At 36.3% G+C, this 18,638-nt stretch overlaps 1 protein-coding gene across 2 annotated transcripts in view; it reads left to right on the forward strand.

Annotated features, from left to right (window-relative positions):
• The window catches only part of RPRD1A (regulation of nuclear pre-mRNA domain containing 1A), a 72,672-nt gene that overhangs the window by 46,101 nt on the left and 7,933 nt on the right, over positions 1-18,638 (forward strand). Inside the window, exon 7 of one of the 2 annotated variants that reach the window (XM_044382954.3) lies at positions 2-14,237. The exons of the other annotated variant lie outside the window; for it this stretch is intronic. Within the exon in view, the coding sequence (XP_044238889.1) occupies positions 2-16 (15 nt within the window). The 3' untranslated portion in view covers positions 17-14,237. Of the gene's footprint in view, position 1; positions 14,238-18,638 lie in introns of those variants that run through there. 2 annotated transcript variants of the gene reach the window in all.

The following is an 18,638-nucleotide window of genomic DNA, read 5'->3' on the forward strand; positions in this document are numbered from 1 at the left end:
GGTCTTTTGGATTTAGACCCAGAAGTGGGATTGCTGGATCGTACGGCAATCCTGTTTCCAGTGTTTTGAGAAACTGCTGTACCGTAGCATACCGTCCATAACAGCTGCACCATGTTATGTTCCTACCAACAATGCACTGAATTCTAATTTCTTCACTTCTTCAACACTTGTTATTTCTGTTTTTATTGATAGTAACCATCCTAATTGATTCTTTATCATCTTGAAAAAATGTCCATGCCCTTTGTCCATTTTAATTAGGCTGTTTTGTTGTTATAAAGGGATGATAAATATAGTCTAAGGTTGATGATAACTTGTTACTAGAAAGAGTTTTGGAGATCATGTAATCCACCAGTGCTGGATTGTGTTAGATGTTATTCTAGAACATTTCCAAAGGATAGCCTCTGCTTGAATGTTTCTGATGTAAAGGGAGCACGCTGTTTGGAGAGCAGTCTTTTCCATTTTCTGGAAAATTGATAGAAACATATGTACTTAATATTTTAAAATTTTCACAAGAGTGTATTTGCTCAAATATATATGTGTGTTTGTGTGTGTATCCACACACACAGATTTATGCATTGGGGAAAATGGAAAATATCAAAAATCTAGAATGGAAGATAAAAACCAGAATCTACTATTGATATTGAAAATGCATAATTTGAAATAAGAGCCCCTTCATTTTCCCCTTTCATCTTATAGATGAATTCTGTTTATAAGTTCTTAGACCCTTTATTGATGTATAAAGAATCATTTTTCTTATTTTTTTATTGTGTCATTACCATTTTTCGTGTTTTGTCATTAAAAATTTTACTTGAATAGCTATCAGTCAACTATGTCAAAATAAAGGACAGTTATAGCAGTCATGAAGAGTGACAAAAATAGTGCACGTCCTTGCATGTCTGAGAATGGCTTTCCTTTCTACTCACCCATGAATGACTGCTTAGCTGAATATAGAATTCTTGGGTCATGTCTTTTTCTCTTTTGTCCTAGTTACTGTATTTTTCCTTTCTCTTGCACATTTAACACTTTACCTAACACATTTGTAGGATCTTGGTCTTCTGTTAACTTTGCTTGATATTTGGTGTTCCCTTTTATTGCAAAGATCTAAGTTGCCTTTTATTTTTGTTTCGATTTTTCAGATCTGCTTAAATACCTGTTATGTTGAATCTTCATGATGTTTATCTTTCCTCATTATTTTTCCTCATTTTTGTAATTTTCCTTGAGTTTTTTGTTGTTGCTGTTGTTTTTGTTGCGTTTGTCCTTATAGCATGCTTATCTGATGTTGGGGGTTGAGATCGTTTTCTCACATTTTTATGAGATTCTTTTGAAAAAGGGGATTTATTATAGCTTTCACTGGGACAGTTCACAGATTCTACAGTTCTGGGGCAAGTCGAAAGGAAGTCAGAGTCACAGGAGATGGTAGTGCCAGAGTTTTGTGAGTTTGCCAGGTCAACCCAGACCTGACCAGAACCTTGCCTCTGTTTTGCCAGCACACCAGCCACACCATCCAGTACCAGTTTGGTTATTGTGGTTCCTGAATCTTCATGTGTTGGGAGTTCCAACAGGCGCAGGTTGCCTTGTTAAAGTGGCCCACAGGAGAATCAGTATAAATGTCCATGACTACTAGAAAAGTCATGCCTCCAAGAGCTTGATACCAAGAGTGTTTGGACCTATTTAATGTAAATGTAAAATATTGTTTAGGTAGTAATTTTTATAAAGCTTTTATTGTTAGGTTGTAATTTTTATAAAGTAATTTTTATAAATTGTTTTTTTTTGTTGTTGGTTTATTTATTGCTGCAGTGAGTGCTTAAAGCATTTATTCTCCTCGCTTTTAGATAACTTTTCCTAATTCATGGGTTTAGGAATAACGCAAGTAAATATTTAAAAGTGTATGTCTGATGAAAGTAATGGGCTCTGAGAAAGGATCTAAGGATCAGTTCAGTAAACAAAGTATGTAATTATAGTAAGATATGTAATGTGTCTTTATATTTTTTATTTTTTAAATAAAGAATATTTAAGGTCCAGTAAATAAAATTTTTACTATAGCATAAATAATTTATGACATTTATTTTTGTTGTGTATAAGCTTTACTTCTAGGCTCTGAAGTGTGCGTGTGTTTTTTTTTTATGGAGTGTACATATTTTTGAAAGTGGAGCATTGGCATTTTTTTGGTCATGTTAATTTTGGGACTACTTCAAACCTCTTTATTTTTTTTTAACATCAGGCATTTCTATGAATTGCTCATCAGGTTCTTACATACTTAATTTTTAAAGTATATGTATCTTTATTATCTTATTGAGTCAGTGTTTCAGCCCGTAGATTTTCTTGAAAACTCGACTTTTGTCATTTCTTATTTTGGCTCTCTTGGCTTGCTTTCTTTTGCAGACTTCTTAAGGATATATTCTGAGTTATAGATAAAATGTCTTTATGTGTTGAAGAGATAAGGCCAGAACACAGGTCTGTGGTTAGAAATTTTTCTTAGTTGACTTTGGTCTTAGACCAGTGGACACTTTGAGAAGCAGTTTAGCTTTGTGATGAAAGGTGGGAACTCTGGAACTGGATTATCTGAGTTTAAATTCTGGCTTCACCACTTACTAGCTCATTGATATTAGGCAAAACATTTGACCTCTTTGTACATCAGTTTTCTTGTCTATAAAATAGAAATAATAATTATACCTGCTTTATATGGTTATTATGGGAGTTACATGAATTGGGTGCTTAAAACTGCCCAGCATATAGTAACTACCTCAGAAGTTCCAGCCCCACATAAGAAAACTTGGAGGTTTTCTAGCTAGTTTATGTCTGTCTTAGACCTATAGACCTTTCAAAAAAGGAAGTTCTTATATTGCTAGTTATATTCTTAGCATCTTAAGGATTGTGCCTGGATTCCTAAGTTCTTTTAAGCAATATGTTTAGTCATTTTTTGAGATACTGACTTAACCTGTATTAGGTTTACTTGTCTGTTGTCTATGGAATCTACCTTCTTAAAATTAGGTACAGTATTTGTGCACACGTTCACCCTTTTAGTTCTTCAGGATTTCTTGAAAGTAATGGTCTCAGAAATCAAGTTGATCTGAAGTGTTTTCTACATTTCACCCCAGTGTTCTGGAATGTAATTGATTATGTTGAGAGACTTGGATTCAAATAAAGTGTTACATTATTTCCTTGATGATTTAGATTTTTATTCTATTCTGTAGAAAACACAAAAACAGGATAGTTGCTTAAACATTCTACCCTTGACTTCTATTTTAAGATGTTAGAATAAATGTATAAAACTTAGTACTGTCTGTCTTTATCATATAACTAAAAAAGAGGTATATGTAGATACCTTATATATTGTTACATATCTATTACATAAATACAAAATAAAGAGATATAATGAAAAGAGGGTCAGAGGAGAGAAATAAGGTGGAAAGCCAGATGAAGTAGAGGGGTTGAGATGAAATGTATAGAGATACAGAGCTGCATGCTTGTTCAATAGGTGGCCACTAGCCACCTGTGCTATTTAAGTTAATTAAAATTAAATAAAACGTAAAATTTAAATCCTCAGCACCAGCTGTATTTCAAATGCTCATTAACCACATGTGACTTTTGACCACTTTGTGGGATAGTGTGGGGTACACAGCATTTTCTTTGTCACAGAAAGTTCTGTCCATAATGATTGGTCAAAGTTGCTTAAAAGACAGATATTGATACACAGACAATGAAGAAATTATATTTACTATATATAATATATGACATAGCTCTGCTCTGATAAAAAGGAAATGATGGGTGCCTCCCAGTGGCAGTATTCTTAGAAGGTAAAATACTGACAGGAATTGAAGAGAGGAACTGCATCTTAGCATTTACTCTACTAAAAAGTGGGAGCATTTATACAAATACTCTATGCCCCACATGGAACACCTAGAAGCAGGAGGTTGGAAGTAAGGGTACTCCAGAGTGGAAACAATCAGGAGGGTTAACTCCAATGCATCTCCTTCCTTGACCAGATTGCAGTGGTGAGGAATCTGTGTCTGCATGGGAGCTTCGAGCAGAGGAAAAGAGCAGTGTCCCGTTCTGGCTGGTGAGGCCTAGGAGTGATGGGGATCATATATATTCAAAAAAACTAATCACTGCTGTAGTTCATGTTGGATTTTGTCCACTTTACTGACAGTCAAAGCACGTTACATACAGTCTGTAGTTACATAAAGATAATATCACCGGAACCACCAAGCATTTTCAGAAAGACAATGTATAAGACGGGCAGAGGGGAAAAATTTCCCCTAGGAAATAATAGAAAACCCAGCAGAGTGACGTACTGAAAATGCTTTAACACCTGGAGAGCCCAGCCCACCCCTATCCATCAGAAAGTAGAGTGTCCTCACAACCATGTTACGAAAAGCTCTGTACTTTTTAATTCTGATTGACAAAAGAATGGTTGGAGATTCTAGGCAAGTAAGGAAACAATATAAGCAACAGCATTATAGTCATAATGGCTGTGAAATGAGAGCATAAGAGTGAAACAGTGGGACAGGGAGCTACTTTGTGAGATTGTGGAAAAGTGTGGCTGCTGATGAAGTTTAGACTTACGTAGTCAGTGTTCCATCTTCACACATAATACATTCCTAAAAAATGTGAATAAAAATATAGGACATTTTAGCAACAAACTTATATATTATGAGGGACAGTGTTTTCACCAGGCAGATTTCTTAAGTTACAAATTACTATAGTTATATATATTTTTAAGTTGCTTTGTTTTTGTTTTATCAGAACGTGAACAGAAGATGGGGGTGCAGAGGGGGAGGGAGAGAATCCCAGGCGGGCTCCCTGCTCAGTGTGGAGCCCGAGGCGGGGCTCCGTCTCACGACCCTGCGACCCTGAGTTCATGACCTGTGTTGAATGCTTAACTGATGGAGCCATCCAGGTGCCCTGTAGTTAATATTTTAAGCCCTTATATGTTATTTGAGATGTAAAATTAGTAAGGACTTTGATCAATTATTAAAAAGAAAATGCAGTTTTAAATAATATATCATTCTCTTAACTAAATAGGAATAACATTTAGTAGTCAGGAAGATCCAGTCTTCAAGTTGGAAAGAAGGATTTAGTTTTTAGAGCCTTGAACTAGAACTGCAATGTTGCTTTTGACCATAGTCCCGTCAACTTTCCTTCAATCTATAAAGCAAAAGATGTGCAAAAATTTGCCATCTTCTCTTGTCTTTTCATGAAATGTAAAGGAGCAATATACTTCTCTTTGGATTCATGAAATTCCCTTGTGTTTGGACCATCTGTTCGCATTTTCCTTTAATATGGAACATACAGACAACCAGCTGAAGTCCACGGAGTATCTGAGTGGATCTAAATATTTGCCACCATTAGCATGTCTTTCTATCATTCTTATCACAAATATTAGTACCCACATGTCTCCAGACTGCTGTACAAACTGAAATGACTGTAGCATCCTTATGGGGTAGTTTGACTTGTTTGCTAACTATTTTGTGAAACCTGAATTTGGTGTCAGAGCTGTTTAGAATTATCTGTATGTTGTGTACATACATAGTGTACATTAGGCATACTGGTATATATACATTTCAAGCAAAATGAATTTTGTGTGAAAGTTGGAGATGCCCTGTAAGTAATGCAGACCTGAAAATTTCACAGTACAGCTATAAATGATGACAGTGTTAAAGAGTTTCCTTTGACAGCATGAGGCAAGGGAACAAATGCAAAAGAGAAAAAAGATGGACGGAAGGAAAAGTGGGACAAAGAAGGAAGATAGGGACAAACAGTACCGCTTGCTTAATGCCTGCCAGAATTTAGTGTTGTGTTCCCATCCAACACCTTGTATCATGTATACCTGGTGACCCTTTTTCCTCAACTCACTGCCTGTCTTAGAAGTTATCATCTGGGGGTGCCTGCGTGGCTCAGTCGTTTAAGCGTCTGCCTTTGGTTCAGGTCATGATCTCAGGGTCCTGGGATGAATGTGGAGTCCCTGTATAGCAGGGAGCCTGCTTTTCCCTCTTCCTCTGCCCCTCTCCCCTGCTTGTGCTGTCTCTCTCAAAATCTTAAAAGAAAAAAAAAAAGGAGTGGACCATATGGGTGACTGGGGCTAGTGGGTTTGAGTTCTAGGTTGTCAGGTTGGGCTCTGCATGGTAGATTACACTCTGTCTGCAATCCTTTCTGACTAATCAGTGAGCACCAGTGCCCTCTGTTTGAGCTTTGTAAATGAAAAAAAAAAAAGAAAACACATGTATTCATCAAGAAGCTCTGCTCTTGAAGCCTCTAGTAGCTTATTAGTTTTTGTATACTCAGAATTATATGGCCTCTTGACTGAATCTGCCAGTAGTGCATGAAGGATATGTTTCCATGAATTCTGTGAGTGAAAAATTACCAGTGTCTTTGTACCTAACCTGAAACCCTGCTGTTGCACTTAAACTTCACTGTAGGAGAGAGAATAATTTAAAATTGGAAATTTTATCATAAAATAACTAACAGCATTTACTCTGTGCCAAGGTACTGTTGTAAGTACTATTTTTATTTGTAATTCTATGAAGTAGATAACTGTGGTTAAACATGTTTTACAGCTGAGAACACCGAAGCCCAGAAATATTAATATATTACAAGGAAATTTGAAAAACCCATTAAACTGAATACATTAAAGCCACTTACCTCCTAATGACATTTTGATATGTTTCCTTTTATCTTATAAAAATCATAGACTGAAAAAGTCATTGTAAACAGTTATAAAATTTTTTTTTAAATAGTTAGCCATACTGCATGTACAAATTTACATTCTACTAGGATAACTTAGTCTTCAGTGAGTATAGAGTATGTATGAACTTAGAATAATGAACTGAGAACTTAAGAGTTACAGGTTCTGGAACTTACTATGTGAACTTGAAATTGTATAATATCAAGCCTGTTGTTTTCTCATCTTTCAAATGTAAATATCAGATCTAATGATTTATAAGATCTGTTCAGGTTCTAAAATTCATTGCTCTTGGCTTTTTCCACTATTCCTTATCTCATGCTTGGTAACTTCTAAGTACCTAAGCTTAATTCAACTTATAAAAGCAGTATGTAAAATTTAAAACTTTTTCTTTGTCTTTTTTTCCTAAAACACTCTCCCACCATGTAAATAATACATGTTTATTATAGAAAATCTGGAAAATAGGGGCACCTGGTGGCTCAGTTGGTAGAGCATTTGACTGTTAATCTCAGGGTTGTGATTTAAAGCCCCGCATTGGGTATGAGAGCCTGCTTAAAAGAAAAAAATCTGGAAAATACTGAGAAATACAAAAAAAAAAAAAAAAAAGCATTCATGAGTTTACACCAACCACTAAAAACAATTATTATTAACATTTTGATGTATTTTGTTCCACTCTTTTAAAAGTTTTTAAGTAGTTGTGTACGTTCACTTTGATTTTTTAAAAAAATGATGTGCAAGTGATTTTCTAAACTTAACATTTACAGCTGCTGGCCAGCATTTATTTTTTGTTTCCTTCATTTCAGATAGGAGTGGAACTTTGAGGGGAAAAAAAAGACCATTTATCCACATTGGGTAAATAAGTTATACTTATTGGACTTTTTTAAAGAACTAGGTGTCTGTGACGAAATTGTGGAGAGATGTACTATCAAGAATATTTAAGTTATTTGTTTAATAAAAGTTATTGCCTAGGTCCAGTTCCTTCAGTACACCGTTGTAATTTATGAGGGGAGTGGTGTTACTGGTAACTATGCCATCTAATTTATTCTCTCCTTGCTTTTGAAGTAAGATTTGTGTTAGAAATAGAACTTAAGTCTAGATAATTTTAATACCATTGCATACATCGGATTTGTTTCAGTAAAATATAAACCTCTCATGTAGTTCAGTCAATGAAAAATTTATGGAGAACTGTGTGTCATTCATACTAACCATCTCATAGAAAGAGTTCTGTCAGACTTAACTTCCTAAAGCAGAATTCTTTGTAAAGCATCTCCTAAGTCTGGTCATGTTTAGATCAGTTTATGGAGAAAGTTAATTGCTTCAGAGCAAAGCCTTTTCTTCTTGGAAACTTTCTAAGATCCAGTCATTTGATTCCAATATAAAGTGATATTCTTGGGAGGTTTTTAGGATTAATAAGCAATACATTTTATTTTTTAACTATGCATTTTAAAACAATTTACATAACAAAATGCACACAGATAGTAAGGCAGCTCATTATCTGTAAACTTGATAAGTTTGGTGACCTATTAGTTGCTAGACCTAACATGCCACAGTAATGTTTTGTATTCTAATTCCTAATGAGATAGTAGTTACCATTTGACTTGTGGGAATGTAAGTGTGTTTAGGGTTTTTTAATTTAAAAAAGTGTTCATGAAAATCAGAAAGATATAGAATACCAGAAGAATATGGACATTCTTAACCTTTTTTGAGTTGCCAACAGCTTTGAAAAATCCAACATGCACACCGATTTGCTTACAACTTCAATTTAGGGCCACTTCTGAGACTAATAATTGTTCAGAGTTTAATGACCATTGTTCCATAACCAGTGCAAATTGAATGGGGATCTGTGGGAATCTTGCATTGCTTTCTCTGCTTAAAAACTTCCACAGTCAGTTCCTCCTAAGCTCACTGCATCAGTATGGTCAGGACCTGGCTTGGCATCACTTCATGAGAGGAAGCAGTAGTCATGGAGCAGTTAGCATGGTGACGTAGCTGGCATAAATAGTGTTAAGATACACTAAGTGTTATATGGCAAGTACATTCTGTTTTATTGGATGCTGGTTCAGTCACTGATGGGTTTCTTACTCAGCTTCGGATTCCACGTTAGCAAAAGGAATTAACTGCAGTGTATTCAGAGGCAGGGGCCTGGATGACGAAATAGAAACAGTACTTTGGAGGACATTTGAAGGAAATGGGGATATCAAAGATCAGACCTGGGGACAGGCATAATTTATGTGCTGCTACCTGTCTTCACATGAAACTATCAGATAATAGTTTGAAAACTATCAGAAGAGAGGAGTTGGGTTTAGATAAGAGGGTAGAACTAGGACCAGTGGATATGGTATAGGTGACAAGACCATTCTGCCAGTTAGAACTCACTAATGTGAAAGGACTGTTTAATAAAGTACTGAGTTTAAGCCTCTGCCATCCATATCTACAGCAGACACAACCCGTCTCCTGGCCAGATGAAGGTAAAACCTCACAATAAAGATGTTTATCTAAGTTCCCATTACCTACAATCATGTTCAGCTTTTGAAAAAACACAAAGCATGCCAGAAGTCAAGAAACAGCCTGAGGAGACAAAGCAGATTCATGTAGGACACAACTTTTGGAATTTAACTGATGTGTTAATAACTCTAATGGAAAAGTAGATACCATGCTAGAAATAAAAAACACTGACAAATGAAGAGTGCCTTTGATGGTCACCTCAGTAGACTGGACACTGCTGAGGAAAGTATCAGTAAGCTTGATAATAGGTGAATAGAAACTTCCAAACTGAAATGCAAAAAGAAAAAAGAATAAGGGGGAAAAACCCAACATAGAACATTGAAAGAATTGTGGGATAATTTGGAAAGATGTCACACATGTGCTTGGAACACAAGGAGAACAATTGAAGCAGAAGAAATATTTGAAGAAGTAATGACCAAGAGTTTTCAAAATTATGACTGACATCAAATCACTGATCTAAGAAATTGCAAGAACAAATACTAGGCAGGATACCAAAAAAACCTACAGTCTACACTTAAGCGTATCTCAGAAAGCCAAAGCCAAAACCTTGGAAGAAACAGTAGGGGCAAGGGAGACATGAGAATTACAGTGAGTTTCTCAGCAGAACCACTCAAGAAGGGAAGAGGAGTGAAAAGTGTTTAAAGAAAAACCTCACCAACCTAGAATTCTATATCCAATGAAACTACTCTTCGAAAGTGAAGGTTAAAGTAGTGAGTTTGCTGTTTGAAGTGGTAAAGAGGTTGAATGACCAGGACAACAGAAACGTTGGGTCTATTGTTTGTATTCTATATATAAACTATTAGCCCTGGGAAATGGGTAGGATGTATTCAGCAAAAATGTATTTCAGTGATTTTGAGGAATGTTGTAAATCAGATTTTGCTCTTGGAGCTTTGCTCTGAAATGAGCATGTTAAGGGTTGGAGGAGGGATGTAGCAGAGAAACTATTTTTGCTCCCAAAACAGCTCATAATCTCTGACTTATGTTCTGCCTATTAAAACCTTGTGTAACAGTGTTCCATGAGACACCCAATTTGTTAAACACCAGATGAGCTGACCTTTATGACCCTAAGATAGTGTGATTCTTTAGTAACTGGATAATATGTACTGAGGGAGTGAGGCTGAAAGGTCACATAGAAAATGAAAATAAAGTTAGCATAATTAAGTCTACTTGCTCACTTAAATATCAGTAGAAATAGAATAGAAAAATTAACTTGATTGTTATAGCTCACTGACTTAAATTACTGCTCCCAACTTGATTTTTAAGTTGTTTAATAAACAGAATTAGCCTGTATGCTATTAGCTCCTGGACAGCCTCTTCCCAACTAAAATCAAAACTGATAATTTATATCAGCAGGTTCTGCTTTCCTGGAATATTGGTCATCACTCCTGAGTAGACTAGCTCCTTTTCTTGTGTCATTTCCCTGTGTCTTCTCCGTGTTGTTGCTGCTTTTACTATTATTGGTCCTTTTTGTGTTTAAAAAAATTAGTCTTAAGGCCCATATGCTATTCGTAAGAAAAGGACAACTCTCCACTACTGGGAATTCGAGGGATGTTTAAACGGCAGAATTAGACTACCTAATAAAAGTCACAATTTGCTTGTTTATAGGATTTTGTTTTACGGACAAGACTTAGTCCTGCCACTGTGGTGATCCTGTATTTGATGTAGAGTAACTTTCAGTTGAATAACATACTTCCTCAGAATACCCATCCCATTAATAACTCCAAGATATGAAAGGGTAGCATAATGGTTAAGCATGAGAACTCTGAACCCAGACTGTCTAGGTATGAATTTCTTTTTGCTCCTTAATCTCTTGATTTTGGGAGAAGTTTCTTAATCAGTGGTTAATTGTGCTTTAATTTCATTATATGTAATGCATGGGTAATAATAGTTTCTACCTATGAAGATTAAATGAATCACTTAGAACAATGGTTGGCATTTAGTAAGCACATCAAAATTCTAGTTAGGATCACAATATGCTAGATTGCATCTGCCTTTAGAAAACTTATTTAAGAGAATCAGAGTAAACCTTCGAAAGATGTCAGAGGTTGTGTTAGAGGTTATTTACACTGAAGTATTTCCCACTAAATGCTAAAACTTGTGCACACAGTCAAGGAAAAATGGCTTCATCAGGAGTGATGTGAAAGGAAATAAAGGATTTGATGGCTGCATTTATGTATTTTTTTTTTTAATTATCAAAAGCAGGTTTAGATCCCAAGCCAAATTTGGGTATTTATAGAAGACAAGTTAGAGCAAACCACTGAATATCTTTATCTGCTTTGCCCTCTTTCTCCTGGAGATGGCAATAGACTTGACTACTCACAGTCTGAGAAAGTCCCTAACATCAGGGAATTTTTTGGCCTTGTTAAAAAAACAACCCTGTGCAATTTTTTTTTTTTTAAGTCTTGATCAACTTCAGTTAACTTTTCCTATCTATCCTAGCAAAGAGCCCCAACCCCAGGGTAATGAAATTAAAGTCAAGTATAGTGAATCCTGAAAAATAAGAATCAAAGCTTATATTGAAGACAGAGGCTTAAGAAAGATGTGTATGTTAACATTTTAAGAGAGGCAAAGGTCATAATGAAATACACGTTAAAGAACAAAACCACTTAGGGGTCTGCAAGAGAACAAATGAAAGGAATCAAGATTGTGAGGATTGGGTTCTATAATATAAAAATTACGCCTCAGTACTATTTTGAGTGAAGATAACTAACTTTACCTTCAACACTAATTTGTTCTTTTGTCACCCAAGAATTTACTTATTTTAATTCTCAAATATTTAGTTACAATGAAGACTGGCAAGAATGATAAAAACATTAATTTTAAATAGAACTGAATCAGATTTCAGACCAAGGATAAATGTATTGAGATACATAGGAAGAAATTAAATTGCTTAGGTATTTGCATAGATATGCCTTTGGAAATACTTCGGAAATAAGGTGTCATGGATATACTACACCACTATCTCCATCGCTAAGAAATACTGTTGGGGAAAGTCTAACCATCATGCTCAGATGTTCCCTGTTTCCTTTGCTGAAAAAAAAATTACTAGCATATCTTTTTATTGGGTGTTATTCAGTCCCATCACATTGTTCTTGAAAGGGACCATAAAGATCGATTTTACAAATGAAAAGTGAGAGAGAATGACTTCCCAAAGCCCTGTTTTCAAAGCATTCTGAAACCTGGGCTATGCTCAGATTTGCATCCTGCAAACACTACACAGCTTGCTCAGTAGAATGGGGATTGGGCTTCCTGCTTGATGCATTCCTCCTCCCACTACAGCAGCTCTCAGAAAGTGGATAGGGAGAAGGGCTGTAACATGGTAGGCCTGATGCTTGCAGTTGTTGCCCAGTTTTAAATGACCACATGTGGATGCAGCTGAAATTCTCCCAAGTCTTTTTTTAAAAGTCACTGTCAAGTATGACCTGAGAGTGGAATTATTAGTAGCATCTGTAAGAAAACAGCCATATAAATATTTAAATTCAGAAATAGTTAAAACATTTATTTAAAGCAATTGGAATTTTAGAACAACTGTATCTTAGCCCTAAAATGAACAAGAACTCCAAATTTGGGGACTTTTATTTTCTTTACTCTTCTTAGTGCAAGATGATTCTGGTACCATCCCAGAATGGTAATCACAAATTATATAGCACTTCATAATTTGAAAACTTGTACATTTACTTATTTAATCCTCACAGCCCTATAAAATACGTGTCCCTGTTTTATAAAGAAAACACCTGAGGCTTAGATAATCTTAGGGAGTCCTTGCGCAAAATCACACAGGTAGTAGATTGAGGAGGCAGTACTTGCACCCAGATCTTCTGACTTCATGTCCAGAAGTATTGACTAGGGATCTGTTCATAGCCAGTGCTCTGCTGGACACAAAGTGTGTTTCACCCTAATTATGGATTCGAAGACTAGTAAACAGTATAATAGTATTTAAGTTCAGAAATAACTAATAGAAATGGCTCATAGGAAGTTAGCGTGAGGCTAAAGTAGGAAAAGTTTCTGTGGCAGTGTCTGGTCTTAAAGGAGGTCTTCCAAAATGGAGATGATCAGACAATATATATTCAGTTGTAAAGAAAGGTTTTCCAAAGGTCAGATTTCAGGCTAGCTCTAACCCACTTTCAGTGTGCACAAGTCATCACACATAATTCATTAATGTCGAAGTACATGGTAATCAAAGTTTTCAGCCCTTGGGAAACAACACATAGTTCTAGCAAATAAAGGACAGAAATATGGGCCTTGTTAACTGAGGGAAATAGTGAAGATGTAAAGTGACTCATGTCAACGATGGGAATGAGGTAAATCTTTGGTTCTAAGTGCTACTCCTGCCACGGTGCTGCCTGAGAACATTTATTCTAGTAGTTAATGTGTGAGTGAAATTCCAAGTAGCACAACAAAGCTGAGATTATATGGATGTTGTTTCTTAGAATGAAGCTCTTAGTGAGTTGGTTTAAAGGGAAATGCTATATAAACAGTATAGGTGACTTGTGAAGAATTAATAAAAGGTGGCAGTTAGTTAATTGAAGTTTGGAAAATAGTGATTAAAGGTTGGGAGAGGTAGTTTGAGGATCAAGCCTGGGGTTCTGAAAAGCCTATCTCTTGTAGAGTTTTGGGTATGTAACACATACACTACTTGAATTATACTATGTACATAATAGTTATGGACTTACAGGGGCCCCGGCTGGCTCAGTTAGTGGAGTGGGTGACTCTTTATCTTGTGGTCATGAATTTGAGCCCCACGTTGGGTGTAGAGACTACTTTTAAAAAAATAGTTATGGATTTATGATGTGTCTCATTTAAAATGTAAATAGCTTTTGGCTAAACAGGTGGTTAAAATGGAAAAGAGCAGGGGCGCCTGGGTGGCACAGCGGTTAAGCGTCTGCCTTCGGCTCAGGGCGTGATCCTGGCGATCTGGGATCGAGCCCCACATCAGGCTCTTCTGCTATGAGCCTGCTTCTTCCTCTCCCACTCCCCCTGCTTGTGTTCCCTCTCTCGTTGGCTGTCTCTATCTCTGTTGAATAAATAAATAAAATCTTTAAAAAAAAAATGGAAAAGAGCAGAATTTGTAGAGGGAAAAGATGCAAAGTTGGTTCTCTAGTTAATTTAAATATCATTTGTTCCTAGTAGAAAAGCACTCAGGTAAGTTTTTCATTTGATTTGTATGCTGTTTTCAAAAATAATTTTTGGGGCGCCTGGGTGGCTCAGTTGAGTGGCTGGCTCTTGATTTTGGCTCCAGTCATGATGTCAGGGTTATGGGATCGGAGTGCATCAGGCCTGGCCCTTTTCAGGCTCCACCGCTCAGTGGGGAGTCTGCTTCAGGATTCTCTCCCTCTACCCCTCCCCGCCTAAAATAAATAAATCTTAAAAAAATAAAAGGTTGTAGCTAAGCCATTAATGAAGAAAAAGATCTGCATTTTCTTATGAATGTTGTATTTCTCAAGAAATCTATGTGTGTGTAAAACAGCTTTAGCTATTCAGGTGACTAGAATTGGTTTCTGTTATTTTTTGGTGTTCTCATTGTTCATTAACTTTCTAGTGTATCCTATATGTGTAGTATGTGAATAGTCAGTAGGATGTCAGAGCAAGATGTTGTTGAATGATCAGGTAGTAGTGAAAGTTCAGTATGGGAGAAGTAATCAGGGAAAGTTCAGTTGGAGGGCTGGGGATTTGAGCTGGCACTTGAAGGATGAATAGAAATTGGATGCAGATCCTGGGCAGGTAAAAGGAATAATTTGGACAAAAGATTCTGAAGAAAAATTTGTATCATTTTTGGCTCCACAAAAATTTTGTGTTCAGAGCAGGTTTAATACAATTCCTCATTATTTGTTAATAAATTTAGTGTAGTGCTTTAATATGTTATTAGGAGTCTGAAATTGCAGATCATTCTGCAATATTCTTAACAAATCTGTATCAGAATGTGGATAATTTAATATAAATGGAATTCTCCAAAACATCTTGAGTAGTTTTTGATTGTATCAGCATTTTGAATGGTGATTGTTGTAGCATTTGTCCAAGAATAACTAAGATCTATTAGTTTATTTTTCATTAATTTTGGTGAATGTTATTAAATAAAATGTGTTGCATGGCTGGCATCGGGCATTTCTGACTTGAGCAATTTAATGCTTAATTTTTCTAAATCTCAGTTTTCTCATCTGTAAAACAGGGATAGAGATACCTCTGTTGCAGGATTTTTGTGAAGATTAAGATAAGAATGTATGTAAAACAACTTCAGTAATCTAGGGAAATGTTTAATTTGTCCATTAGATTTTTTTTTTAAGATTTTATTTATTCATTTGACAGAGATAGAGACAGCCAGTGAGAGAGGGAACACAAGCAGGGGGAGTGGGAGAGGAAGAAGCAGGCTCCCAGCGGAGGAGCCTGATGCAGGGCTCGATCCCAGAACGCCAGGATCATACCCTGAGCCGAAGGCAGACGCTTAATGACTGAGCCATCCAGGCGCCCCTAATTTGTCCATTAGATTTTTTAAAAAAATTTTTATTTTAGACAATTTTAAGTTCACAGAAAAGCTGTGAAGACAGTACAGAGAGTTCTCATTGTACCTCATATCCAGTTTCCCTGTTGTTAATATTTTATGTTAGTATGGTATGTTTGTCACAATTAGTGAACCAGTTTTTATTAACTAAATTCCATACTTTATTCAGATTTTTTAAAATTTTACCTAATGTCCTTTTTCTGTTCTAGGATCCCATCTGGGTTATCACATTACATTTATTTGTCATGTCTCCTTAGACTCTTGGCTGTGGCACTTTTTCTGACTTTCCTTGTGTTTGATGATCTTGATAATTTGGGGGAATATTGCTCAGGGATTTCATGACATATCTCTCAGTTGGGATTTGTCTAACGTTTTCCTCAAAAAATTAGACTGGGAGGAGGGGGTGGCGGGGAGGAAGGACGACAGGAAGACACAGAGGTCAGGTGCCATTTTCGTCACATTTTATCAGGGTACTTACTATCAAATGACCTATCAGTGTTGATGTGCCCTTGATCGCCTTGCTGAGGCAGTGTTTGTCAGGCTTCTCTACTGTAAAGTTAGTTGATTTTTTCCCCTTTTCATACTGTACTCTTTTTAAATAAGTCACCATGTGCAGCCCACACTTAAGGAGTGGGAATCCATTAAACTTTTCACATATGAAATGCTTTAAGTGGACCTTTTTGAAATCTCAGATTATACCGATTTGTATTGAGTTGTCGCATAAGAACTTGGAGAGCAGATATTGAGTTGGTTAAGGATGATTACTGAGTTCTTCACATAATGGATGTGAATGGTATATTGTTCTTCTGAGGGTTGGATAGTCATAGTAACAAAAGAATCTGTTGGGAAGATTGTATTTTCCTAAGAAAAAAGTTCAGACCTTTCCACGTATAGGCCTTCTGATTAAGTTTCACTGTTTTTTTTAGTCCTTTTTAATACTAGGAACATTTCTGCCTTCTGTCATTAGACTACTTCTCTTTCTTGTATGTCTGATTCCCAACCAAGAATGGGAGGACACATGCCATATTTTGGTGTAATTAGAATCATAGGATGTGGCGTGGTATGATGGATAATTCAGTAAGGCAGGTTCAGTATACATTTATTTTTTTCTGAAACCACGAAAAGCAAAGTTTAACAATATCTTGGCTGATGGTAGATATACAGAAGATAGAGTGGGGGAAGGGTGAAGCAAAGTGGTTTAAGATGGCTCAGAAACATTTCTATGTATGCACTCATACAGGCCTAATGGGCTCCTGCACATATCATGGTTTATAGGTAGATTTTTATTTGCTGCCTCTGAAGCCCACATCTTACTTCCTGCTCAGAATGCTAGAACCACATTTCCAAGTGCCTTCTACTAGAAGTCCCAAGGATAACACACCTCACGTGTTGAAAACTGAACTGTTTATCTTCCCCAAAGGAGTTTCTACCCATCTTCACTATCTCAGATAATAGCCCCTCCATCCAACCACTCATCAAGCCTGAAACCTCATCGTTCTTTACATCAACTACAACCAGTCCTGCTGATTTTTCTTACTACAAATTGTTTTTGTCTTTTGAAGTAAGGTGTTGGATGCGTTCAGCGTAGTTTGTAAAGTGCATTGCTGCTTGACATACAGTGTAATTTGTGAAGTGCTCTGCTACTACTGGCTTGGTTCAGGCCCTAGTCTGTCTGTCTTAGACATTTGCAGTAAACTCCTAATTGGGTTTCTTCCTCAGGGTCATCCTCTTAAATGTGATTGTATTTGGTAATGGAATTAATTTCTTCACTTTGTACCGTGCTCTGTGTTGGTAGTGAATTGGCATGCTCATATCATGCTCTTTATCCTTCCTCACTGCCCTGTTATCTTGCTGTTCCTATGTCCTATTATGTTGTACTCACTTCTCCTCAATTCTGAAAATCTTCCCTGAACTCCGCAGAGTGGCAAAGTCCTCCATCCTCCAGTTCTGGTATGTCACAGAAAGTGGTTTTTGCCTCTAATGGAATACATCATATTTTATTGTAATTACTCATTTGATTGCATGCCCATTAAATTGTGAGTTCTTCTAGGTGAGAATTATGATTCATCTTTGTGTTCCCAGCATAGTGACTGGTACTTTCTGTAGTAGATACTCAAGAAACGTTTAACTCAAGTATGGAATAGAGCAGTTGAGACACTCAAATTCAATATCAAATAACAGAATGGTGCATTTGTTTGAAAAATGAAAATAATATGCAGTAAGAGCTAGAATCTCAAGTCAGAAGACTGTCGAACTGACATCTAAAATGTTGGTATGTAAATTAGTGGGTGTTGTAAGTTACAGGTGATGTATAGAAAGTAGGTTATGATAAACAATGTCTTTATTTTCTATGGCATTGATTTTGTTTGACGCTTTTGACCATCACTCATGTTCATGACTGGTTTTTGTGTAATATTTTCATTAACAGATTGGTCTTTTCAAGAAGGCAGGTTGGAATTTGTTGGAGAGTGTTTATATTGTATGAGCTTGGCATTTACTGCACCTAGAATAACAGGCTCACCCTTATCCTTGAATGTGGTTTTTTTTTTTTTTAATTGAATTTCTTAGTAAAGTAGCAGAACTTGGAATCCATTTCGCATTAAAAGCAATAGTATTTGGGGGTGCCTTGGTGGCTCAGTCGGTTAAGCGTCTGGCTCTTTATTTTGGCTCAGGTCATGATCTCAGGGTCACGAGATTGAGCTCCACATCAGGCTCCGCATTCAGCGTGGAGTCTGCTTGTCCCTCTCCCTCTGCTTCTCCCCATAAGCATGATCTCTCTTTCTCTCTCTCTCTCAAATAAGTAAAATCTTTTTAAAAAAAGAAACAATACTATTTGTGGCATTGAGTTTCTCAGCCTTTTTTCCCCTCCCTTTAATATTTTTATTGAGATGTAATTCACATACCATGTAACAACATACAAGTTTTTTGTGTTTTTTTTTAAGATTTTATTTTTAA

This window comes from Ursus arctos, unplaced genomic scaffold (genome assembly GCF_023065955.2).
Source record: "Ursus arctos isolate Adak ecotype North America unplaced genomic scaffold, UrsArc2.0 scaffold_17, whole genome shotgun sequence".
Taxonomy (NCBI): Eukaryota; Metazoa; Chordata; class Mammalia; order Carnivora; family Ursidae; genus Ursus; species Ursus arctos.